This window comes from Schistocerca nitens, chromosome 7 (assembly GCF_023898315.1).
Source record: "Schistocerca nitens isolate TAMUIC-IGC-003100 chromosome 7, iqSchNite1.1, whole genome shotgun sequence".
NCBI lineage: Eukaryota > Metazoa > Arthropoda > Insecta > Orthoptera > Acrididae > Schistocerca > Schistocerca nitens.
Window position 1 is genome coordinate 43,502,996 of NC_064620.1, and position 26,923 is coordinate 43,529,918.

Here is a 26,923-nt window from a genome sequence, read left to right on the forward strand (position 1 = left end):
TTGGGAGGATTTCATGAAGGATGGATCTCATTTCAGGGCAGGATTTGAGGAAGTCGTATCCCTGCTGGAGAGCCACATTCAGAGTCTGATCCAGTCCCGGAAAGTATCCTGTCACAAGTGGGGCAGTTTTGGGGTTCTTCTGTGGGAGGTTCTGCGTTGGAGGGGATGTGGAAGTGGCTCTGGTAATTTGCTTCTGTACCAGGTCGGGAGGGTAGTTGCGGGATGCGAAAGCTGTTTTCAGGTTGTTGGTGTAATGGTTCAGGGATTCCGGACTGGAGCAGATTCGTTTACCACGAAGACCTAGGCTGTAGGGAAGGGACCGTTTGATGTGGAATGGGTGGCAGCTGTCATAATGGAGGTACTGTTGCTTGTTGGTGGGTTTGATGTGAACGGATGTGTGAAGCTGGCCATTGGACAGATGGGGGTCAATGTCAAGGAAAGTGGCATGGGATTTTGAGTAAGACCAGGTGAATCTGATGGAACCAAAGGAGTTGAGGTTGGAGAGGAAATTCTGGAGTTCTTCCCTGTGAGTCCAGATCATGAATATGTCATCAATAAATCTGTGCCAAACTTTGGGTTGGCAGGCCTGGGTAACCAAGAAGAAGGCTTCCTCTAAGCGACCCATAAATAGGTTGGCATACGAGGGGGCTATCCTGGTACCCATGGCTGTTCCCTTTAATTGTTTGTATGTCTGGCCTTCGAAAGTGAAGAATTTGTGAGTCAGGATGAAGCTAAGGTAATGAGGAAAGAGGTTTTAGGTAGGGTGGCAGGTTACCCCATCCCCTTAAATGACAGTAAATGCATATACTATATTTGTAGATTTATTTATTCCTATTCAAGAATTCATCTATGGTATAGAAGGAGTTGTCAAGGAGATATGATTTCAATTTACAGCAGAGGGCCTCTAACACTTCCTTGGGGAGCGCCAGAAATTACTTCTATTTTACTCAATGTGTTTCGGTCAGTTACTACGAACTGTGACCTCCCTGACAGGAAATCATGAATCCAGTCACATAACTGAGTCAATATTCCAGTTGTGTGGTACAGTGTCGAAAGCCTTTTGGAAATTAGAAATATGAAATCAGATTGAAATCCCTTGTCAGTAGCGCTCAGCACTTTGTGTGAGTAAAGAGCTGTTTGTGTTTCACAAGACAGATGTTTTCTAAAGCCGTCAAGAGGCTGTGTGTCAGTAGATCATTTTCTTTGAGGTGATTTATAATGTTCAAACACAATATATGTTCCAAAATCCTGCTGCATATCGACATTAATGATATGGGCCGGTAATGTAGTGGGTTACTCCTACTACCTTTCTTGAATATTGGTGAGACGTGTGCAACTTTCCAGTTTTTGGGTACGGATCTTTCATTGAGTGAACAGTTGTATATGAATGTTAAATATGAAGCTATTGTATCAGCATACTGTGAAAAGAACCTAACTGCTATAGAATTTGGACCAGAAGACGTGCTTTTATTAAGGGGCTCCGGAAAGGCTCAAAATCATGAAAAGTTCAATTTTTACTTTTTTGCATTTTCTGAATCTGCAGACTATTACCTTTTACTAGATATATAATTTATTCAATTCCGAAGACAACTATTTTTAAATTTTTTTAAAAATGTGTTCTACATGGGCGTGACCCACTGTGGCGCTGTTAAACTGCTGTCAAATGGTGTTATTATTAACGTCCGTGTTCATCAGGTACATTTTAGTGATGTGAGATAAAGTATGTGTTGTGGCTAACCTGTGATGGTTCAATATATATCGCTGGTGTGATTGTCGATTGTTTCATGTTTATTTACTCTGTCGTTATCTCGAAAATATTCATAATTAATTCTGTTTCTTGAGTCTCTGTTTTGTTGAAGTATAATAATGAGTAAAAGTAAAGTTATTAGAAATCCTCTGAAGGCTTTTAAGAAAAGGAGAAATGTTGGAAAGCCAAAGGTATGTGTTATTACTGTAAACAATAAAGATGATGAAAATCCCCAACATAGCTTGTGTCCCAAAGAAGAAGACAGTTGGTGTAAATATAACAAAGGATTGCTAACTGGTGAAGTGTACACTCATAAGCATAGTCTGCCTCATGCAATAATGGAGGTGATAAAACCTATTTTCAGAGACTTAGCAGCACCTGAACTGTTGAAAAAGTGTATTCACGGAAAAACTCAAAACCCCAATGAAAGTGTAAATAGCGTTATATGGTCGAGAATCCCCAAGACTGTATTTGTTGGAATAGAAACACTTCACTTTGGTGTGTATGATGCTGTTGTGACTTTCAATGATGGCAACATTGTAAGGTGCAAGGTATTTAGAAATATGGGAATGAAGATAGGTTCTAACATGGTACGAGCGATGCTTGCTTTAGACAAGGAACGCCTTCGGGCTGCAGACAGGGCTGTAAAGAGTCTAGAAATACAAGCAAGAGTAAACAGGAGGAGGAACAAGAGGAAGCTGGAGGAGGAGTTTGCAGAGGCTGAAGATAATCCATCCTATGGACCTGGAATGCACTAAAAAGTTAATCCAATCTTTGTCGCTCGATTCCCAAAACTTTTATTTTCTCATACTAATTACATGTTTTCTAAGGATCTTCCAAACATATTTGTTTCAAACTTTCAGTAAATGTTACACAGTACCTTCTGCATAATTTAACACAGCCTTTTTCCAAAAAACTGTATATTTTTGAATATATAAATAAAAAATTGCAAAAAAATGTTGTGAATTTTCATTACAATTGAAAAAAAAATCATCTTTAATAACTGAACTAAAATTCTGTAAAATCCCTGTGTTAAGTTGTAGCCCATATTCCAATAAATAATCTGTAAAAAGTTCAACTTCCTACCTCAAATACTTTGTGAGGAAAGATGTAATTTGTAAGCGTTATTTTAACATTGCAAGTATAGGGCGTTCTGGAGCCCCTTAAGTGATTTAAGTTGATTCACTACTCAGACGATATCTACTTCTACATTAATCATGTTGGCAGCTGTTCTTGATTCGAATTCTGGAATATTTACTTTGTCTTCTTTGGGGAAGGGAGGCTGTGTTTAGTAACTCTGCTTTGGCAGCACTGTTGTCGATAGTATTTCCATTGCTATCATTCAGAGAAGACATTGATTGTGTCTTGCTGCTGGCATACCTCACATACGACCAGAATCTCTTTGGTCTTTCTCTCAGGTTTTGTGACAAAGTTTCATTGTGGAAACTATTAGAAGCATCATCCATTGAAGTCCACACTAAATTTAGAGCTTCTGTAAAGATTGCCAGTCTTGGAGGTTTTGTGTCCATTAAAATTTACCATGTTTTTTTCATTGTTTCTGCAACAGTGTTCCGGTCCGTTTTGTGTACCAAGGAGGATCAGCTCCATTGTTTGTTAATTTATTTGGTATAAATCTGTCAGTTGCTGCTGATACTATTTTGGGGTTACAATATTCAATCTCACTAAACAACCCTGTATTCACTAATCTATCTATCCATTTTGATGCTCATTATTAACTCAGGATTATTTGTTGGTAAGAGTTCAAGTGTGTTTTCACAACCATTTACTATTTGTGTGGGCCCATGAACTAACTGCTTGAAATAATTTTGAGATAATGTGTTTAGCATATTTTCGGATGATGGTTTATGCATACCTCCAGAATTAAATATGTATTTTCACCAACATATTGAGGGTAAGTTCAAGTCAATACCAACTATAATTGTGTGAGTTGAGTACGTGTTTGAAACCAAACTCAAGTTTTCTATGAACCTTTCAGCAATTGTATCATTTGAATTGGGAGGTCACTAAAAGGATCCAATTATTATGTTATTCCAGTTGCCAAGAGTGACATGTGTCCATACTGACTCACAGGAACTATCTACTTCAATTTCGCAACAAGCTAAACTACTAACAGCAACAAACACGCCGCCACCAACTGTGTTCGGCCTATCATTTCGGAATACCGTTAGGTTCTTTGCAGAAGTTTCTGCTGAACTTATCTCTGGCTTTAGCCAGCTCTTAGTGCCTATATCGATTTGAGCGTCAGCGCTTTCCATTAGCGCTTGGAGCTCTGGTACTTTCCCAACACAGCTACAACAATTTACAACTGTTATACTGATGGTTCGTGTATTTATGTTATTTCTGTGTTCAACCTCCACCCTTTGAGACTGAAGCCCTTTTTGTGTTTTCCCAAGACCCTCTAACCTAAAAAACCGCCCAGTCCATGCCACACAGCCCCTGATACCTGTGTAGCCGCCTACTGCATGTAGTGGACTCCTGACCTATTCAGCACAACCCCAAACCCAACCACCCAAGCCAGCTGGAGTGGCCGTGCAGTTCTAGGCACTACAGTCTGGAACCGAGCGACCGCTACGGTTGCAGATTCGAATCCTGCCTCGGACATGGATGTGTGTGATGTCCTTAGGTTAGTTAGGTTTAATTAGTTCTAAGCTCTAGGTGACTGATGACCTCAGAAGTTAAGTCACATAGTGCTCAGAGCCATTTGAACCAACCACCCAATGGTGCAAGTCGAGGAAACTGTAGCCTACACGGTAGCAGAACCATCTGAGTCTGTGATTCAGATGCTCCACTTGGCTTTGTACCAGAGGTCCGCAATTGATCCTGTTGACTATGCCACAAATGCTCAGCTCTCGTTTCCATCTCACAAGCAAGATTGGCAGCCTTTACCACTTCTGTTAGGCACTTGAAATTAGAATCTCATCTGATCCAAAGTGAAACATGTCATTGGTACCATGTGAGTCACCACCTGCAGTTTGCTGCACCCTGTGCTCTTCATGGCATCCAAAAGGACCTGTTCCACATCTGGAATGACTCTACCAGGTGTGCACATGGAGTGCACATTGTCTTTCTTTCCCTTCTTGGCAGCCATATCCCTAATGAGCCCATAATGCGCCTAACATTGGAGCTCCCAACTATCAATAATCTCACCCTCTGTGGTTGCCTGGATCTTGCATGCTGAGTGGTTTCCTCTGAAACAGGATGGGCTATGGCATCTCACTGAGTGACAGTCTCGGCCAGAGACAGCACCTGGAAGCTGTTTGTCAGATTAACTGGGGGAGGCCTTTGCTGACTGCCATGCTCTGAGCTGACCTTCCACTCAACCATGGGTGAGGGGTCAACCTCAGTGTGAGCAGTAACTGGGCTTGCCACTGGTGAGGACTGATCGGAGGATTCGGACATGCTGGATGTCTGTTTGATCCCCTCGGCTGGCCCTCAACAGTGTTGCCCATCCACTGCAGCTTCAAGCTATGTAAATGAAGCCATCACAGCATGGAGCTGAGAGAGAAGTCTCACCAACTTGGCTCGTATCCGCACACAACAATCACAGTCCCTATCCATACTAAAGACCATGGAAAACTACACTACACAGGCAAATGGACCATCAACATATGCTGTGGAACTCTACTGTAGGTGCTGGTGAAAATGCAAGACTGTGTCTAATAAATTAGATTAATATGCAGAGATTCAAAAAGTTAACTACTGAAGCACTCAAATGAGACTAAACAATTCACTCCTGACTAGGAACTTGTAATATATCACAAACTCTGTTTACTTCTGGTGCAAATGAAATTGCTAGAACTGTGTCAGTTAGATATTAAATTAACATGCAGAAACTCAAGAAACTAAACTATCAAAGCACACAGAACAAATTATACATTTCAGTCCTTGTTAGGAACTCGTAAAAGTCACAAAATCTGTTACTTCCCTGTTGCTGCTTCTGTCTAGGCTGGTTGCTGCTACCTGACTGGTGACTAACGCCAACAAATGATCACTACCTTACAAAACCAAGAAACAAACGACTATCGGCTCGAGCTACAGAACACTCTTGTAGACCCTGATGAAAACACAGGAACTGTGTCTAGTAAATTAGATTAATATGCAGAGATATGAAAACTGAACTACCAAAGCACTCAGACGAGATTAAATAATTCGCTCTCGGTTAGTAACTAATAATGTGTCACAAAATCTGTTTACTTTTGATGCAGATGAAAACATGAGAACTGTGTCTATTAGATATTAAATTAACACATATAAACTCAAAAATGTAACTATTAAAGAATGCAGATGAAATTATACAATTTACTCCTGGTTAGGAACTCATAAAATTCACAAAATTGATTACTCCCCTATTGCTGCTTCTGTCTCGGCCAGTTGCTGCTGCCTGACTGACTGTTGTGGGAAAGTAAACAAAAGAATGCAATTTATTGGCAGAACACTAAGAAAATGCACCAGGTCTACCATAGAGACTGCTTACACTACACTTGTCTGCCCTCTTGTGGAGTACTGGTGTGCAATGTGGTATATGTATCAGATAGAATTGATGGAGGACATAGAGAAAGTCCACAGAAGGGCGGCTTGTTTTGTATTATCACAAAATAAGGAACAGAATGTTGCATATATGATAAGTGAAAATATTTTGTTGGCACCCATCTACATAGGGACAAATGATCATCATCATAAAAAGTCAGAGCTCCCACAGAAAGATTAAGTGTTTTTTTTTTTCCAATACTCTGTTCAAGAGTGGAAAGGTAGATCAGTAGCTTGAAGATGGTTTGATGAACACTCAGCAAGGCACATGAATGTGAATTGCAGAGTAATCGAGTAGATATTGATGTTGACTATGGCATATTCTTGCCCCTTGGACCATGGACCTTGCCGTTGGTGGGGAGGCTTGCGTGCCTCAGCGATACATATGGCCGCACTGTAGGTGCAACCACAACGGAGGGGTATCTGTTGAGAGGCCAGACAAACGTGTGGTTCCTGAAGAGGGGCAGCAGCCTTTTCAGTAGTTGCAGGGGCAACAGTCTGGATGATTGACTGATCTGGCCTTGTAACACTAACCAAAACAGCCTTGCAGTCCAGGTACAGCGAACTCTGAAAGCAAGGGGAAACTATAGCTATAATTTTTCCCGAGGGCATGCAGCTTTACTGTATCATTAAATGATGATGGCATCTTCTTGGGTAAAATATTCCGGAGGTAAAATAGTCCCCCATTCGGATCTCCAGGCAGGGACTATTAAGGACGACGCCATTATCAGGAGAAAGAAAACTGACGTTCTACGGATCGGAGCGTGGAATGTCAGATCCCTTAATCGGGCAGGTAGGTTAGAAAATTTAAAAAGGGAAATGGATATGTTAAAGTTAGATATAGTGGGAATTAGTGAAGTTTGGTGGCAGTAGTAACAAGACTTTTGGTCAGGTGAATGCAGGGTTATAAATACAAAATCAAATAGAGGTAATGCAGGAGTAGGTTTAATAATGAATAAAAAAATTAGGAGTATTGGTAGGCTACTACAAACAGCATAGTGAACACATTATTGTGGCCAAGATAGGCACGAAGCCCCCGCCTACTACAGTAGTACAAGTTTATATGCCAACTATCTCTGCAGATGATGAAGAAATTGATGAAATGTATGATGAGGTAAAAGAAATTATTCAGATAGTGAAGGGAGACGAAAATTTAATAGTCATGGGTGACTGGAATTCAAGAGTAGGATAAGGGAAAGAAGGAAAAATAGTAGGTGAATATGGATTGGGGGTAAGAAATGAAAGAGGAAGCTGTCTGGTAGAATTTTGCACAGAGCATAACTTAATCATAGCTAACACTTGGTTCAAGAATCATAAAAGGTTGTATACATGGTAGAATCCTGGAGATACTAAAAGGTATCAGATAGATTATATAATGGTAAGACAGAGATTTAGGAACCAGGTTTTAAATTGTAAGACATTTCCAGGGGCAGATGTGGACTCTGACCATAATCTATTGGTTATGAACTGTAGATTAAAACTGAAGAAACTGCAAAAAGGTGGGACTTTAAGGAGATGGGACCTGGATAAACTGAAAGAACCAGAGGTTGTACAGAGTTTCAGGGAGAGCATAAGGGAACAATTGACAGGAATGGGGGAAAGAAATACAGTAGAAGAAGAATGGGTAGCTTTGATGGATGAAGTAGTGAAGGCAGCAGAGGTTCAAGTAGGTAAAAAGACGAGGGCTAGTAGAAATCCTTGGTTAACAGAAGAAATATTGAATTTAATTGATGAAAGGAGAAAATATAAAAATGCAGTAAATGAAGCAGGCAAAAAGGAATACAAACATCTAAACAATGAGATCGACAGGAAGTGCAAAATAGCTAAGCAGGGATGGCTAGAGGACAAATGTAAGGATGTAGAGGCTTATCTCACTAGGGGTAAGATAGATACTGCCTACAGGAAAATTAAAGAGACCTTTGGAGCAAAGAGAACCACTTGTATGAATATCCAGAGCTCAGATGGAAACCCAGTTCTAAGCAAAGAAGGGAAAGCAGAAAGGTGGAAGGAGTATATAGAGGGTCTATACAAGGGCGATATTCTTGAGGACAATATTATAGAAATGGAAGAGGAAGTAGATGAAGATGAAATGGGAGATACGATACTGCATGAAGAGTTTGACAGAGCACTGAAAGACTGAGTTGAAACAAGGTCCCGGGAGTAGACAACATTCCATTAGAACTACTGACAGCCTTGGGAGAGCCAGTCCTAACAAAACTCTACCATCTGGTGAGCAAGATGTATGAGAGAGGTGAAATACCCTCAGACTTCAAGAAGAATATAATAATTCCAATCCCAAAGAAAGCATGTGTTGACAGATGTGAAAATTACCTAACTATCAGTGTAATAAGTCAGAGCTGCAAAATACTAACACGAATTCTTTACAGACGAATGGAAAAACTGGTAGAAGCTGACCTTGGGGAAGATCAGTTTGGATTCCGTAGAAATATTTGAACACGTGAGGCAATACTGATTCTACGACTTATCTTAGAAGAAAGATTAACGAAAGGAAACCTATGTTTCTAGGATTTGTAGAAAGCTTTTGACAATGTTGACTGGAATACTCTCTTTCAAATGCGAAAGGTGGCAGGGGTAAAATACAGGGAGCGAAAGGCTATCTACAATTTGTACAGAAACCAGACGGCAGTTATGAGAGTCGAAGGGCATGAAAGGGAAGCAGTGGTTGGGTAGGGAGTGAGACAGGGTTGTAGCGTCTCCCTGATGTTATTCAATCTTTATATTGAGCAAGCATTAAAGGAAACAAAAGAAAAATTCGGAGTAGGTATTAAAATCCATGGAGAAGAAATAAAAACTTTGAGGTTTGCCGATGACATTGTAATTCTGTCAGAGACAGCAAAGGACTTGGAAGAGCAGTTGAATGGAATTGACAGTGTCCTGAAAGGAGGATATAAGATGAACATCAACAAAAGCAAAATGTGGATAATGGAATGTAGTTGAATTAAGTTGGGTGATGCTGAGGAAATTAGATTAGGAAATGAGACACTTAAAGTAGTAAAGGAGTTTTGCTGTTTGGGGAGCAAAATAACTGATGATGGTTGAAGTAGATAGGATATAAAATGTAGACTGGCAATGGCAAGGAAAGCGTTTCTGAAGAAGAGGAATTTGTTAACATCGAGTATAGATTTAAGTGTCAGGAAGTCGTTTCTGAAAGTATTTGTGTGGAGTGTAGCCATGTATGGAAGTGAAACATGGACGATAAACAGTTTGCACAAGAAGAGAATAGAAGCTTTCGAAGTGTGGTGCTACAGAAGAATGCTGAAGATTAGATGGGTAGATCACATAACTAATGTGGAGGTATTGAATAGAATTGGGGAGAAGAGGAGTTTGTGGCACAACTTGACAAGAAGATGGGACCGGTTGGTAGGACATGTTTTGAAGCATCAAGGGATCACAAATTTAGTATTGGAGGGCAGCGTGGAGGGTAAAAATCGTAGAGGGAGACCAAGAGACGAATACACTAAGCTGATTCAGAAGGATGTAGGTTGCAGCAAGTACTGGGAGATGAAGAAGCTTGCACAGGATAGAGTAGCATGGAGAGCCGCATCAAACCGGTCTCAGGACTGAAGACCATAACAACAACAAACATGGCATATTTCAGTGTGTTGGGAAATATTTCCTGACTCTTTCATTTGGTTACAGAGATATCTTAATTTTAAGTGTATAAAGTCAGTACAATATTTTAAAATTTTATCGTAAATACAGTCGTAACAGCAAAATAACTAATTTCCAGTGAACTGAGAAATTGTAAAATCTCCATAAGGATTTTATTATAATTTTTAAAATAATGTCCAAAGGTGATGCCTGCAGTGAGAGTTTCTTCCTAAGTAAATCTAATGCATTTAATTTAGTTGTTTACTAGTGGCTGCTACCTTTACTGCCATTGTGAGGAAATAATTATTATATTTGATGGCTCATGATTTGGAAGGTTGCCATTTTTGCTAGATCTGTTTTCTGGGGGCCCAATTTCATTTCAATCACTGTTTTTTAATAATGTTGCAAATACTTTTTGCCTGATTTCCTGGTGCTGTGTCAATGTCTTCTGCCACTCAGCCAATTACTGACAACACAGATGAGTAATGCAGGTGCAGATTGTGGCTGATCTGCCAGCAAAGCTTGCAGACTGCTGTTATTTCATTATATGCTTCTTGCTATTCAGTGTTAGCTAACAATTTAGAAGCTTGATCCATAAGAGCAGTTACCATATCACTAAGTACTTGCTGCCGTGTTTGTGCCATGTTTGTGCAGTTTACTTTCTCTTTTTTTCACAAACAAACTAACATCACTTCCAAACACTAACTCAGTAACTGCAGTTGTGACCAAGGCTTTTACTTCTAATTCTTACACCTGATCATTGTCCAATGACACTGTGAGCAATCATCTGCTGTGTGCCTGTATCTTCTACATATGGCACATGTTGCAGTTATAAATTTACTTCAAGGTGCACTATGACCTGTTAAATTAACATATTTTACAATGTGTTGGAACAAGGTACTCTTTCCCAATATTATGCTTGAATTTAGATTAATCAACATGCTTAATTGGCTAACTAAAAGTAACTTTCCAATCTTCTAAGTCTTGTTCTGGACATGGCAAAAATTACAGTTTTCCTGAGAACAAGTACAATGTTTCTTCACGACGCACTCTATGAGGCTGCTGCAGATGTCAGTGTACTGGGTTGGAACCACTTCCGGTATCATGTCAGTGTGCTGGGTTGAAACCACTTCCGGAATCATTGTGCGCCTTTGGCTTGACAGATATTTATTGCCCACCAGTTCAAATTGGTGCTGGGCCTGAGCACTTCTGAAAGCCTATTTGTAGCCTTGAACACTTCTGACAAACAGTTTCTAGGGGTCGCCTAGTCCTGTGCTGTAATCCCCTACCTGGGCCGGAAACCCCTACTATTTTGTCAGGATGTAGGTCAAGGAACCTGTGTGGCACCATCATACACAATGAAGCAAGATTAAATATTACTTATTTTATTCCTGAGAATGCATCTTGTAACTTAGTTTTACTTGGTGGCTGGTGGCTTCATAATCTGGAGTGGAATGTGCTGAATCCAGAGGTGGAGTCAGGGCTGCCAAAGGTCATTGCATCATCCCCCAGTGCAGGCCAGTGACTCAGAGTATGGTAGGGTGCCAGAGGGTTCGGAAGGCACTCTCCGTCAGCTGGTCTGATGTGGGTGAGGAAGTGACCAGAGCACGTGTGTCTGGCTCACACTCCATCCTAAGAGTACTTTATCCCTCTGCCCATATTGTCCCATCAGATGGACCATGAGGTTGGATGCCAAGATGTGTTGAATGCTGATCCTGGACCACCATTTTGGTAGGCTGTCTGACCTGAATGATGCTGTAGTTTCAGAGCTGCACTGGAATGGTGTTGGCAGACTCATGGATTACCCTTCAGTGGCAGCTTCAGTACAGGATTTTAGTTCATAGTCATCCATGAATATGGATCAATGGTCATCCCATCAGGCAGCAAGAGTATGACCATTACTGGAACAATCCCACACAAGATGTTAGTATATAATAAGCAGAGAATTAAGTGCAAATGACATGAATGCAAATGATGCTACTGGTTGACTGACCCTAGGCTAGTGGGGTGGAGTATTTATGGTGCCGAGGACGCCTTGCAATGTCTTTTGTAATGTCTGAGTCAGTTTTGCTCATTAGAGTTGTCAGCAGTCTTCAGTTGTGCTGTATTAGCTTAATCAGTTTGTTTCAGTATAATAACTGCTTCGTCAAACCCCTATTGGTTGTTTTGTCCTACCTACTACTTTTTACATATTGCAACAAGAGTAACTGAGGTTGATTTGCACTTGTCTTAATACTTTTCCACTGAGCTGCTTCATGCTCACACACAGAAGTGTTGATGTTGCACACTTTGTGACCACCTAAGCATATTGAAGCATGAAACCTACCTTTCTTCCAATGTCTACAATATTCAAATACTCATAACTTATAGGAATAGATCCAGATGACATCATTGACAACTGCCAAGAAACAGCTACTTGAGTGTGCAGTGTCCAATTTACCTTCGTGATTACCTACCTAAGCAGCCACATATAATAATAATAATAATAATAATAATAATAATAATGGAATATAGTTGCCTCTGCTAGGTAGTGGCATTGTCAGTGGACTGTAAGTTGTTGGCCATTCCAGTTAGGCAGAGAAAGTAGGACCTATGATGGAAATGACACCTTAGCAAATGTTCTGTGAAAGGAACAGCATTTCATTCACTTTGCAATAATGTCAGGAGATTAACAAGCCAACTAGCAAATCTGTATGTTTAACTGAAAAAAAAATAGCTTTATTGTCAAGAAATTCTTAAAAAAAAAGCTCAGATCATACTGTTAATAAAAATGATGCAGACAGAGATATTTGTGAGGTAGTTGATGATTGTTGGGAAGAGGTTGAGAGAGATTCATTCATACAGAGACTCCTCAAATCTGTTTTTTGATAATCCTGCATTGAAAACACAGTGCATATTATTTATATTTTGCACTCATTCTGTTGTAATAAGCAGTTTTTGCCTTTGATGAGTGGCCATTGCTTAGCTTGATCTCTCTCTCTCTCTCTCTCTCTCTCTCTCACTCACACACACACACACACACACACACACACACACTCACACACACAGTCTTTTAATGTGCTAATTTTTGTTCCAGCGAATATGAATCAGAAAAACATGAAGCTGATGAAATCAAAGATCAAATTTCACTACTAGCTAAACTAAGGAAGCATTTGGAACTTACTCTACCAGAACGAATTTGGATTGGACCTTTCATTGTCATCATAGACCCACTGAAAAAATTCCTTGTAAACAAGAGGCAAGACTTATATGTAAAAATGCTGGAAAGTTTTGCAACTCGACAGAGAGAAGCTATTGAAGATGTAAGGAATCATTTTTAAAGAAGGACACTACCTACAAATATTGTTACTGTTGTTTGTCTCTGAGAAAAATTCAGATACCTTGTAAGAGTTGTCTGAATTTTTCCCATTTCTAAACTGATAAAAAGTGTTAACAGTTATCATTTTTGACTGTTCTTGTATCGATTAATTTTTATTGATCTTTAACTTGTAATATTTTGACACATCTTATATGTGTTGAATGCACAGGCATGTGTATCTATGTGTGAGTGTATTTTTTTATTTTTTATTAGGTGTTGCCATGCACTTTTGTACAGTGGTATATTGTAAAATATAATTTTAGTGCACTTTTAATTAACTTTTAGAGACTCCAAATTATTTGCTGTATGCAGATTCCATGACCTCAGCTGCTTTGAGTATTAATGTGTTACCCGACTGTGACATAGAAAATTTTTTACCAGACTTGGGCTCAGAACGCTTGGCAAAAATTCTCATATGTTACAGTTGGATATAATGATTGCAGCTGAGGTAACTGAAATTTGCGTTCAGTGTATAATTTGCCATAATCTTTCATATAGAGCTTCTGATCATCAAATCAGTCCTAGTACACTAGCTGGTTTTCTTTTTATGGAAGTTCAGTGAAGTGCTCCATATTTAAAGATGTATATATAACATGCCACATATGTTTATGAAATTTATAGACACTAATCTGTGATATAATACTTTACTAGCTTATTATAAAACGCCATAAGATGCCTTCGTATCATCATCATTTATTACACTTAAACAGGTCATTTAGGCCCAGGAGTGAAGACAAAAATATACAGAAATGTAAACATAAATCGTATTAAAATGATCAACACATCCAGTCCACAAATGGTGACTAATTAGGATTGTAACATCACAAAAATTGCTTTCACATGTTCACCCATTTACTTCTGCCTCATCCATCCTCAATTCTGGCTGTTGGATCTGCCTCTTCCAGGGCCACTAAAGTTGTTTGCAGATAACCTTTTGTACAAAAGGCTGACCTGCTAATACTTTGTTAGGGAGAGTACCTCTGCTCAGAGAACATGTCCTGCCCACTGTAGTCTTCCCCTTGCAGTCACTCGCCCAGTATCAGCTTTCTTAAACTCTTGATACAGATCTTCATTGTGTCTTCTTTTCCATCTTCCAGTTTCTGTATTGTAAACTGCACCATAAATTTTCCTTAAAATCTTCTTAAAATCCTCCATTGCCTGTGCAGTGCTCATGTCTCACGACCATAGAATGTAACTGGTCATACTGTCATACTTTCCTGGGATACAATGTGTGACATGTATAGGTAGTTTAAACTGTCATAAACCCAGTTTGCATTTATTATTCTTTGTTGACTTTCCTTCTCTGTCTCACTTTTATTCGATCAATCTCCTTCACCCTCTTACTTCCAACTGCATGTCTCACCTTTTTGCAGCACAATGTTGAACAGAACTGGCCGCAGAGGGTTGCCCTGTCTCAACCAGTTCTTAACTGTGAAGGGTGCTGACAGTCGATTTGCAGAGTATACTTGGTAATTTTATTCATTGTAACAGCCTGATGTACTTCATTGGTATGCTGAACTCCTACATTATTTTCCAGAGGGCTATCCGATTAATGCTGTTGTATTTCTGCTGGAAGTCAATGAATGTGAGTTGTAGGTCTTTATCAAATTCATGAAACTTCTCCACCATTTGTATCATTGTGAAGATGTGGTCATGTCTCACAACCATAGAATGTAACTGATCATGCTGTCATACTTTCCTGGGATGCGCCTACAGCCCCTCTGAGCAAAAAAAACTAATGATCGTATGGCATTTATTGGCCGGGATATCCCCTTCGGGGTTCGGCCTCCGTATTCCAAGTGTTTTTAGTTGACGCCACTTCAGTGATTTGCATGTCAATGATGATGAAATGATGATGGACACACAACACTCAGTCCCCTGTTGGGAATCAAACCCAGGCCCCCTTGTGTGGTAGACGGTAACGCTATGGCTGCGCTATGGAGGCGGACTTAGTCGACTCAGTATCAGAGTGGTGTAAACTATATCCTGTCTTCAGCAGCAAGATCCTTCATATACCTTTCGGACCCACTGGCTACAATTGTGTACACTAAATTTTACTGTCTCTCAGGTGGAACAGAAATATTTTTCCCCATTGGAAACCTCATGTACATATTTGTGAATTTTCAATCATTTTATCATGTATAAGTGCTGCCAACTTTTGAGCTTCACTATAGCAGTGCACAGCAGCATTTGACTGCCAGAATACATGGAATTGGTTTGTTATATTCCACTGTATAAATGAATAATTAATGTTATATTGCATTGTAATTATTGAATAATCAGTTTACTTCTTACAGTAGTGAATATTTCAAAATTAGCTATTTTAGACTATAAAAAGAAACCAAGTTATAAATTATATTTTGAAAATGGGTACTTGTTTTTGTTAGATCTTGCATCTAAAGTCATTAAAAATTACCTAAGAACATTACAGAATAAAATTCAGGTCTGAAAGGGGAATACACTTTAAAATTATGCCCTGTATATGTGTAAATTAGATCTAGAGTAGGAGCATCAGTGTGTCATCCATCAAAACAGACAGCAAAATACCCAATATTGCTTTACGTGCAGAGTAAACCAAATTCGTCATACTAGATACAGAGACAGTCATGTGGCATTGTTCTCTAATAACCTTGTGGGTTTATATAATTTCCTTGTTGGAAAACATTTTCTTTTCCGTGTGTAATGCCTTTTTCCATGCAGTATATGAGAATTTTCTTAAATGTATTGATTTACTTTAAGTGACTATAATGCATCTTCGTTTCACACCATGTTTGTGTTGGTGAAAATGCTGATGATGGTGAGAGAAAGTAGAAGACAGGAGTTAGTGTCAACACATAGTATAGCCCTGTCAAATAACACCACCAGGCTTAATATACCATCTGACAAAATCCAATCCAGATAATGACAGCTGTAGGAGACCTGTAAGTATCAGTGTAAGATCCAAAGAAATGCCATCTACAGGTGAGAGTATTTAGATCATCAGTACAGATCTGTGGCTAAGGCTAGTCCTATTGAGTCGGCACAAGAACACTCTGTGAGAAACACAATTGTATCAAGTAGAATTACTACTTTTTAGAGGCCTGAGGACTTATATGATCTCAATTGGTCTTTTTAAAGAATGTCACATGTGGTATTTGTTCTGCCATAGCTGTTTTTCTCCCCTATAGTTTCATAATGTTGCAAATTGTTGTTGTATTACTCTTTGAGTACTTTTTTTAAGCATAGTGCATGTGTTTTGCTTTTCAAAAACTGACAAAAATATTACAGTACTGACGGAAATGCTATTGGCTACAGGCTGTCCTCTGAATTAGGTAGAGCTCTCTGCTCCTAGCACAAGATACTGTAATCCTACGAGTTATCCCTCCTTCATCCTGACTTTTGTTTAGTTTAATTATTTAAGGGTAAAACAAGACACAATATTCTGCGGGCATATATTTAAGGAAGAGTTTAGTTTTAAACTGCATGATTAGGTTTATAATATTGCCCCCTCCCTCCAAGTATTCTTCTCATAATTCCTCTGTAAACATTGTGACTCATTGCTTATAGATCTTTGATGAAGTTCTTTTCTTATGTGGTATATGTCTAAGTGGTCATTGTACTACATTGTCATCATTTGATCATAAAGATCAGATAAACAGTTGACTATTGGTTTTACATCTAAATCACTGAGCATTGTTGGACTCACTACTGTGGCGCAGCTTTTGAATAGTTGTTCAGCACAATATTCATAAACCTGAAGGGCCTGTGCTTCATCTTTTTCATCTATAACCACTCTCCCTTTCCTGTTATTGGTTCTACAGTGGTACAATATTGGCATATATGCATCAAGGAGAATCTGTTAATTTTAGTGTTTTCCATGTTAAATTCTGATAGGCAGAAGTCTGCTGGAATTGCAGTGATCATTTCCTTTTCCTGTTTGGATATGAGAAGTTCACACTTTTTTTAACGGAAGACACTAACACTTTTTCAACTGCAACTTTATTTGTTATGGAGCTCTGTTTTTCAGATGAATTGACTGTTAATAAGTTTAATATGCGGATTGGAACTTAAATACTGGCAACTATTTATTCACAACCAGTGAAAAAGAGTTAGATGTTTGCACCCGTTACTGTCCTTGAAAGTAGTCACCAGCATTGTGTAGAACCTGTTGCCAGCGATGTGGAAGGCGTAGTATACCGTTAACAGAGCCTGTTTTGTTGATGGTGCGAATGGAGCAGTCTACTGCCTGTCGAATCTCTGGAACAATTCTGAAGCGAATGCCACGAAGCCAAAACTGAAACGCCAATCCAACGAATGGCGTCATTATGGGTTTCTGTGAAAGTCAAAAGTGCGTCAGAGCCCCAGTATGGTGAAAGTTATGGTGATTCTCCTGTACAGCTGTGGTGGTGTTATCTTAATGCATTACGTTCCTCCACAGCAGACCATCAGTGAACAGTATTACTGTTCATTTTTGGAGCATCACCTGTGACCAGCTTTACGAAAGAAGTGGCGACTCTTTCTGTGCAACCCACCCATCATTTTTCATGACAATGTGCGGGCGCATACAGCACAAGCTGTGGCTGCTCTGTTCGGTTTATGGGACTGGAAAGTACTGTACCATCCACCATACTCCCCAGACTTACGTGCTTGTGACTTTGATTTGATTCCGAAGATGAAGGAACCACTTCGTGGCATTCGCTTCAGAACTGTTCCAGAGATTCGACAGGCAGTAGACACCTCATTTCGTACCATCAACAGAACAGGCTGTGCTAACGGTATACTATGCCTTCCACATCGCTGGCAATGGGTTCTACACAACGCTGGTGACTGTATTGAAGGACAGTAACAGGTGCAAATGTCTAACTCTTTTGTATCAGTTGTGAATAAATAGTTGCCACTATTTAAGTTCCAACCCTTGTATTTTCCACAAAACGTACAAGTATGAAGAATTTGCTATTTTGTGATCAAATATACACTTTTAGCTATATGTTAACAACTTTTAGAGGTGGTAGATAAGTAGTTAAAGATTGTTAACAGATTTTTTGGTTTATGGTGTCTTTAGTACACAATAGAACACTTGTATGTGGTACACAGTAAAACAGTGTAGTCTTGTGGATGCTGAGAAATTCAGGCCTAAGACAATGTATCAAGTTGCAATATGTGTTGGTTAAAGTTTTTATTAAGGCAGTGACACCAACGAATGTAACTTCTGCATTTAGAAAAAAGTGGAATTAATCCACTTAATGTCACATCCTTGCGGAGTTGGAGTTCTATAAGTCTGCAGTTTCAGACCACTCTCTAAATTCGGATGACATGATTAATGCAGTAGAACCATTGGATTCAGATAGATGTGTGATCTGTCAACACACTTTAGAAGATAATATGCAAAATGTTGGAGGCAGTTGTAGTTTACATGCCAATAACAGTATCACCAGAATATTGTATATCTAACTGAAGCAGTTTCATGGTTACCCAAAGACTCGTCTCAGAAATCAGCTGGACATTCAAAAGAGAGAAGCTTCATATGGACTTCAGTGTCTGAGAAATTGACCATTGAAGATAAACCTTTAAGGAAAGATGAAAAATTAGAAGAAAAAGAGAAAGGAAGTGTGAAGAGGGCTGACAAGCATAAAACTGAGCAACATGAAGATAAAAGCACTTCAAGCAAAAGTAGTGAACAAAGTAGTAAAGATGAAAGTTATATGATAAATCAGACAGATCTTTTTAATTTGAACTGGAATGTTTCTATTTGTGACTATATTTTGGTAGCATTTCCAAAAGATATATTTTTTGTAGCTAAAGTGTTGAAGCCAGTAGACAGTGATGATGAATATTGAGGTCGTATTCATTCTAAAGAGTAAAACCTAGGGCAGGTGTGAGTAGGTCTCGCACTCTAATGGTTCTGTATAAATTTAATTATGTATGTATATAGACAGTTCATCCATCCCATGAATTGAGAATCTCGAAGATTTTTGGACATTATTGACATCAATAATGGTAAGATATCTGTTCTGGATTTTCCAGGACTTTCGGGACTTGTAATTTCAAGTTTGAAGTTTCATAGCAAAGAACAAGGAATATTTTTTTCACGTGATATAATTACAAATTAACATTTTTTTTGTTTTTTCCCATATTTGTATTGTTTGAAACCTTGCTTCTTGCCCGATTTCATGATTCTAGGTCACTGGGAAGTACCCTATAGATTTCAATGATGAGTTTGTGAGCCTCAAAATATGTGGGTTAGATGGCCTCTCTCTTGATTTCATTGACTTAGATGCTTACATTTATGACACTGCCAAGGGATCATGGACTTTAGCATGTGAAATAAATTTCAGCTTGTTACCTAACCTGTTACTGAGAAAATGGCTCGTACCAGACAGACAGTCAGTCTAATAACAAATGCCATAACAATTGTTTTTCATAAAATATAATTACATATTAACAATTTTTGGATTTTTTTCTCCAGTTGTGCTGCAGAAAGTTGCTTTTCGCTAAATTTTATCATCCTAAGTCAACAGGAAATATGCAATAGATTTTCAATCAGTGAGTTTGCAAGTGTTAAAATATGTGACATTAATTGCTGTGTCTTTTGGCTTGATTGATTTGGAAGCTTCATTGGCTTGGAAGTTTCCGTTTTTTACACCACCAAGGGATCATAGACCTTAGTATGTAACGTAAATTTCTACTTCATAAATTAATCTGTTTCTGAGAAAAAGGGTTTAGAATAGTCGACAGACAGGTGGATGGACAACAAAATGAACCTATACAGGTTCTGTTTATATCTATTGAGGTACAGAACCTTGAAAAATAACAAGTTTTGTTTTTCAGAAATAGAAGATACAGTGTATGTATAGCACAAGGATGCCTCCAGCATTGACTATGGCTACTAAATGACTATCAAATTATATTCGATTTCTGATCAGTTTAGGTAACCTTGGTGTTTATTGAAAAAAACTTAACAGTTGTAGCTGTATTGAACTTATTCATTTATGTTGTATGTTTGATCTAAGCTCTTCAGTTGTTAATAAATGTAAAAAATGATTAAGTTATAACTTCATTATACAGTGAAACCTGCTTTTACACTTTTCAAGGGACTTCAAAAAACTGAGGTAAGATGTAGGAAATAACGTTTTAAGCTTTAAAAGTTACTTATAGGATACCCCCTTGCACTTAATGCATGATATATGTACATAATAGGCATCAAAAGACTTGTCAGGGACTTGTTTGTTATCTAATAAAGGTTTATTATCTAATAAAAACTGCTGATGTAACTGGAACTGTTAACTGTGGCTTCCTTGCCAGTTAGCTGTTCAAGCATTCAGATACAAACCATGTCATGTTGATGTGATAAAGTAGGTGACAGGTAATGCATCCAAGTGTTTTCCTGAGTGATCTTACAAGCTCTGCATGAATGTGCTGCACCGAGTGCTTCATCTGTATTGTGTTTAAAATTAGCTTTTGGTAGTTCAGTGCGGAGTGAGTGGAGGGAAACACAGTTGCCAGTGTGTGGTCTGGTAATGATAATGCATGTCCTACTCAGTGAGGAACCTGGCAGGTTTGTTTGACTGTGTGAATGGCAAGTTGCACAAGCTGGCCGATTTGGAATCTTTCACAAATGATTTGAAAGAAACTATTCAGTAATAAACTCTGATACTTGCATATCTTATAGCTTAATTTGTCAGCTTCATTATGACCTACTTATCATTCATTACTGGTCATAGTTATTATGATATTTTGATATTAGGTAAACTACAGCAAGAATTCTTAGAGTTTGCACTGAAAAATAGCAGTCTCTTTGAAATTGTGGTTGGTGTATGGTAGGTAGTATGTTGGCTGCATGTGAAATGTAGATAACATATTGAATTATTCTCTAAACTTGGAAGGATATCACTGTCTCCAACCTCAGGAAAATCGCATGTGTGTAGACTAGTCTGTCATGAACATATGTGGAAGTGAAAAAGCCAGAATGAAATATTCATAACTCCGTCGTATCTCCTAAAAGATTTTGGCATATGATAGCACACGGAAAGGAGATTATTTTGCCATACAATTAATATGTGAATGTTTCATATCTACCACAATATTGAAGCAAATTCAGAATTTTTCAATGAAGTAATTTTTCAGTGAGGTAATGTAATTTTTAAGGACCATCAGTAGCTGGTGAAATGAGAATTGCTTTGGGTTTTGTAACAAAATAAATGAAGTTACACTGTTTATTTTTATTCTGAGAGTGGGCATTTTCATCAAATTGACCCTTTCTTGCATTCAGTTGCTAGTTTAATAATACAGTGTTTCAGGATTCTGTTGCAATTTCAGCTGCATTTGGTGAGATGAATATTTGTAAACCGTGGTGTGTTTTGGCAAAAGAAACAGATTTTAACATGGCAACAAGAGAAGTTCCGTATTATTCAAAACTCATCATAGTCCTTCATGAATCCTTAGTTGGGCCGGCCAGAGTGGCCAAGCTGTTCTAGGCGCTTCAGTCTGAAACCGCATGACAGCTACGGTCGCAGCTTCGAATCCTGCTTCGGGCATGGATGTGTGTGTCATCCTTAGGTTAGTTAGGTGTAAGTAGTTCTGAGTTCTACGGGACTGATGACCTCAGATGTTAAGTCCCATAGTGCTCAGAGCCAATTTTGAATCCTTGGTTGACAACTCAAGATCCATCTTGTGGTTTAACATTTGCAATGGCTTCTTTTGTCAGCATTTTAGCCTCATTGAGTGTAAACTACTTGCTGTTTTTTGCCACATTGCATTTCACCTTGGCCCATATATTCTCAGTTAGATTTAAATTAGCACTGTATGGAAGAAGCCTTATTAAACTATGTCCTTTAGTGTTGGGTTTGTAGACCGGGTAGTGTGGAGTTTTTGGCTTGTACAGCACAAGTTCCAGTAACTTTGTCTTATGCATGGTAGGTTCACGTTAATCCAGTAAAACATTTCTCTGTACCCAGAGCAATATATCTGCTTTCCTCTACTGCACAGTTGTAGCTTTATCAATTATGGCAGAGTGATATGGTGCATTGTTCATTGTTATTATTGAATTTGCAGAAATGTTTTGCAGCAAAACATTATTTTCACAGGCAAGTAAATGTGTTCCTGAATGACCATGTGTATTGAAAATCTCATGTTCAGACATGCTTCATTGCTGTTATTAATGCATCACTGACGCAAACCACTTGTTCACAATACCTGATTACTACAGAACACTTCAACACCAGAAAATATCACTTTACAATGAGCGCTAATGAATTAGATGCATCTGATATATGACACCACATGGTATGTTTATGCATGGCATGTCAGTAGGGATGCTTTACCAACTGAACTGCTGGTGACGAGGTAGGGAAAACAACTCTCCATTGGTGCTACGTGGGTAGCGGTGTCAGGTCCCCTCCAGTGAGCCAAATGTCAAAAGTTGCAATAATTTTAAACTCACTATAGGGCTCATTATACCACTTGGAGAGTAACACGATCTTCACATCAGTCAAGTGTGTGATGTCACCTTTAGTTGTGTAAGTGGGATTATGGTTCAAATTCGTTCTGTACTTCTCCACGATGGTTCCCCAAAGAACCTAAAACAGGACATTTGGCTTAAAAATACTAGTTATCTGGTAATCCCTTCTGAAAAAGTACTGTACCAGGGTTAAATTTTGTGACGAAGTTCTTGTTAAATGTAAATATTTTCGAGTTGGAGGAGACCACTCGCTGAAAAGCAGAAGTAATGAGTTCTCAATAGGCACACACAAAAGAACGAAAACTTGCTGATTTTCAGAAATATCTTTTGATGAGTTAGAGTAAAAAACACACACACGCACACGCGCCTATGCTCCTACATGGTGCTGGCTGTACCAGGTATGACATTCCACTCCCATGACCAGTGCATGCTTGGCCTTGTTAAAGCTTTCTCCCTAAGACTTGACTTGTACCTTATGCCCTGTAATACTAGACTGATTATGAACTTGTAGGGTTGTTTTTGACCACAGTCTGCAAAGCAGGCACTGTGACACAATGTGCAGTTTTCCAGCAGACACTCAGATGTTTCCCATAATTCACCATCAGAGTTGAATTCAGGCTTTTGGTCTGGTACCTATTATAATACAAACTACGAGACATTTAAGTCTGAAAGATGTCCTGCAAAGAATCCTCTTGTTTGTTTATTTGGGAAATTAATAAGAGATGAAACAGGTATAGTTCTGAGGCCCCCTGCCCCACCCCCTCCCCCCAGAGTTGTGTCTGTTCACCAGTAACCCTGTTGGAAGATATTTTGCAGAAACAAAGGCACCCAGCAAATCGGGCTGTTGATTTTATATACGAGTATGCAGTGCTGATGTCACTTGACTGATGTCAAATTGCAGTCCTGCGAGTTTTGCATCATCTACATATGTTACAGACAGATATAATATAAATACCTTATTACATACCTTATTTTGCAGATATTGGATGAATTTAAACAAATATTTCGTAAGCTACTGGAAAAACCAAATTCGATAGAGCATCTTTTTGAAATAAAAGAATGGATGGAAACTGTACCAGTAACTGTGAAAAACCTGGAAGAAGCTACGAGAAAAATTGTGATAGTAAGTACATTATTTTATTTACAAGTTTTGACTATTTTCTTGGAAAGTGTCTTGAGATGTACTTGGTGTATTTCAAGTAACAGAAGAAAAGAAAGTCCCACCAGAAAAATGAGTTAACACTAGAATGGAAGGATAGTGAGAGATAGTTCTTTAACATCTCATTACAAGTATATTGCTTTATCTTTTCTGTTCCTGATTTTTTTGTGCAGTATGGAGCACTGTTAATCTTCTGCTAGTACTGAGCTGAATCATTTACAAACTCTCCACTTAATTTGTTTCTTGTTTTCCGTCTGTATGTATCAATCCTAATAATGCTTAGTAACAAAAGAAGTATTAATATACTAGCTGGTCATTGCTTATCTGACTGTCCTATCCCCTCTATATCTACATATCCTGTGCAAATTCACACACTAGCTCATTCACAAATTATGTTCTCAGTGGAACTTCAGTGATCCTCATCCTGTCCCATAAATTAAGTTGCACATCTTTGAACAAATGTTGATTCTTAACTTTGCATTTAAATTGAATAATTGAGTGCGACCTGGTAAAAATAGTACCTGCAACGAACCATACAAATGTTGGCGTGGTTCCTGCTTTCATGCGGTATGATCGTCCCCAATTGAACAGCTCCATCAGGAGGGTCAATATGGAGCTAGATCAGCTGCTTCGTGCAGCTACTTTGTCAGGCATAGGTTTGTTTCCTGTTGATGGTATTGGTAGATGGGACTTCATGAGACATGGCCTGCATCTCAATAGGAAAGGGAAGGGTAAACTGGCTGGGATGATACCAAAATCTTTAATGGGGGGGGGGGGGGCACTGAAACTCATGGGAGTACTTTTTTAGGGTAAGATCAGTATCCAGTCATCCAAAATTGATTGAAATTAAGCTTAAAGAGAAGTTCAGACAGGCAGGTATTAGAGATGTTAAAATATCACAAGATTCTAATAATAGTACAGTGAAAAATAATGTTAGTATGTCGCAAGATTCACATAAAAGCACAGTGAAAAATTATGTTAGTATATAGCATCAGAATATAAGGGTATTAAAAAAACATAGTAGATGAGCTTCTTGTTTGTTTAGAAGATTTAGAAACTGAGCATGGAATAGATGTACTATGCCTGTCTGAACAACATATAGTCACAGGTATGAAAATGGTAAATGTAGATGGATGTAAACTTTCAGCACATTGTAAGTAGAGACACTATGGAGAGGAGTTGCCATATATGTTAAAATCTGTCGTAGTGTGAAAAATTTGGAAACCAAAAAATGTTGCATAGAGAAACGTATAGAAGCATGTGCGTGTGAGCTTAAACTAAATAATGGCACCTGTATAATGTAGCCGTATATAGGTCCCCATTGGGAAATTTTCAACTATTTTTGAAAAAACTTGGATTCTTTGTTGTGCTATCTGTCAGGCAGAGGAAAGCTAATTGTTGTTTGTGGGGATTTCAATGTAGATTTTCTGAAAGAGTCTGATAGAGAGCTTGACCTAGAAGTATTACTTGGTTCTTTCACTTTGACATCAGTTATTGACTTTCCTACTCAGGTGGTACAGGAAAGCAGCACACTGATACTGTTTTCACAGACCAAGATAAATTTAATCAAATAAAAACTTTTCCTGTTAAGAATGGTCTGTCTGATCATGATGCACAGCTAATTACTGTATATGACGTAACTCCACACGATAATGCAAAACAGCCCTCCAAAATAGTGCATTCAGTAAACGATTTCACAATTCAAAATTTTAGGGAAAGCTTGCAACAGTTAGACTGGGGTGAGGTGTTCAGGGAACATGATGCTAATTTAAAATTTAACCTGTTTCATGATACCTTTGTGAGTATGTTTGAAAACAGTTTCCCTAAGAAAACAGTGAAATATAATTATAAGAACCTATGTAAAAAGCCATGGCTTACTAAAGGGATAAAAATATCTTGTAAACAGAAAAGGGAAATGTATCATATAGCTTGGAAGAGTAATGATACCAAAACAGTGAAACGTTATAAAAACTACTGCAATGTATTAAGAAAAGTTATTAAAAAGTCCAGAAGTATGTGCATTATGTTGAGATTAACACATCTGATAGTAAAATTAAAACAATTTGGAATATTGTTAAAAGGGAAACAGGGCAACCGAGAGTACAGGAAGACTGTATTTCTATCAAACTCAATGAAAAGTTTATTAACAAGAAGTCAGAAGTAGAAAACATTTTTAATAATCATTTTTAAGTGTTGTAGAGAAAATAGGATCCAGCTGTTCATTAGAAAATGCAAGGCAATATATGGAAGAGGCAGTACCAATGCAATTTGATAAAATGGAAATTCAAACCACCTCTCCCACTGAAATTAGGAAAATAATAAATTCACTCAAAAGTAAAACCACACATGGAATTGATGGCATTTCCAACAGAGTACTAAAAGCTTGTTCCCAACAAATAAGTAGGATTCTCAGCCACTTTTGTAGTAACTCACTGAAACAGGGCATTTTTCCAGATAGACTGAAATATGATATTGTTACACTTATGACAGCTTTATCCAACATTCTTGAAAAGGTAATGTATTCGAGAGTAGCATCACATATTTGTAAAAATGAAGTACTAACAAAATGTCAGTTTGGTTTTCAGAAAGGCGTTTCAACAGAAAATGCTATATCAGGTTTCACTGAAGAAATATTAAATGCATTAAATCACCGAACACCACTCATTGGGATATTTTGCGATTTCTCAAAGGCTTTTGATTGTCTGACTCATGAAATCGTTCTAGATAAGTTTAAGTATTGTGGTATGAGTGAGACAGTGCACAAATGGTTTAATTTACACTTAACTGGAAGAATGCAGAAGGTTGAAATTAACAGTACAGTAATCACACCAAACAAGCAAGAATCAGCTGAGGAAATTGTAAATAATGTCTTTCAAAAAATTATTAAGTGCTTCTCTGCAAAAGGACTCTCACTAAATTTTGAGAAAACACAGTTTATACAATTCTGTACAGCAAATGGCATAACACGATTGATAAATGTAGACTATGATTAGAAGTCTGTTGCTAAGGCAGAATACTCAACGTTTCTGGGTGTGTGCATGATGAGAAATTGAACTGGAATAA

The 26,923-nt window shown here is 38.3% G+C and overlaps 1 protein-coding gene across 1 annotated transcript in view; it reads left to right on the forward strand.

Moving 5' to 3' along the window:
* LOC126195465 (dynein axonemal heavy chain 1-like) overlaps window positions 1-26,923 on the forward strand; it is a 963,710-nt gene that overhangs the window by 114,801 nt on the left and 821,986 nt on the right. The window contains exons 11-12 of the mRNA XM_049934091.1: window positions 12,984-13,209; window positions 23,681-23,824. Coding sequence (XP_049790048.1) covers window positions 12,984-13,209; window positions 23,681-23,824 — 370 coding nt within the window. The remainder of the gene's footprint in view (window positions 1-12,983; window positions 13,210-23,680; window positions 23,825-26,923) is intronic.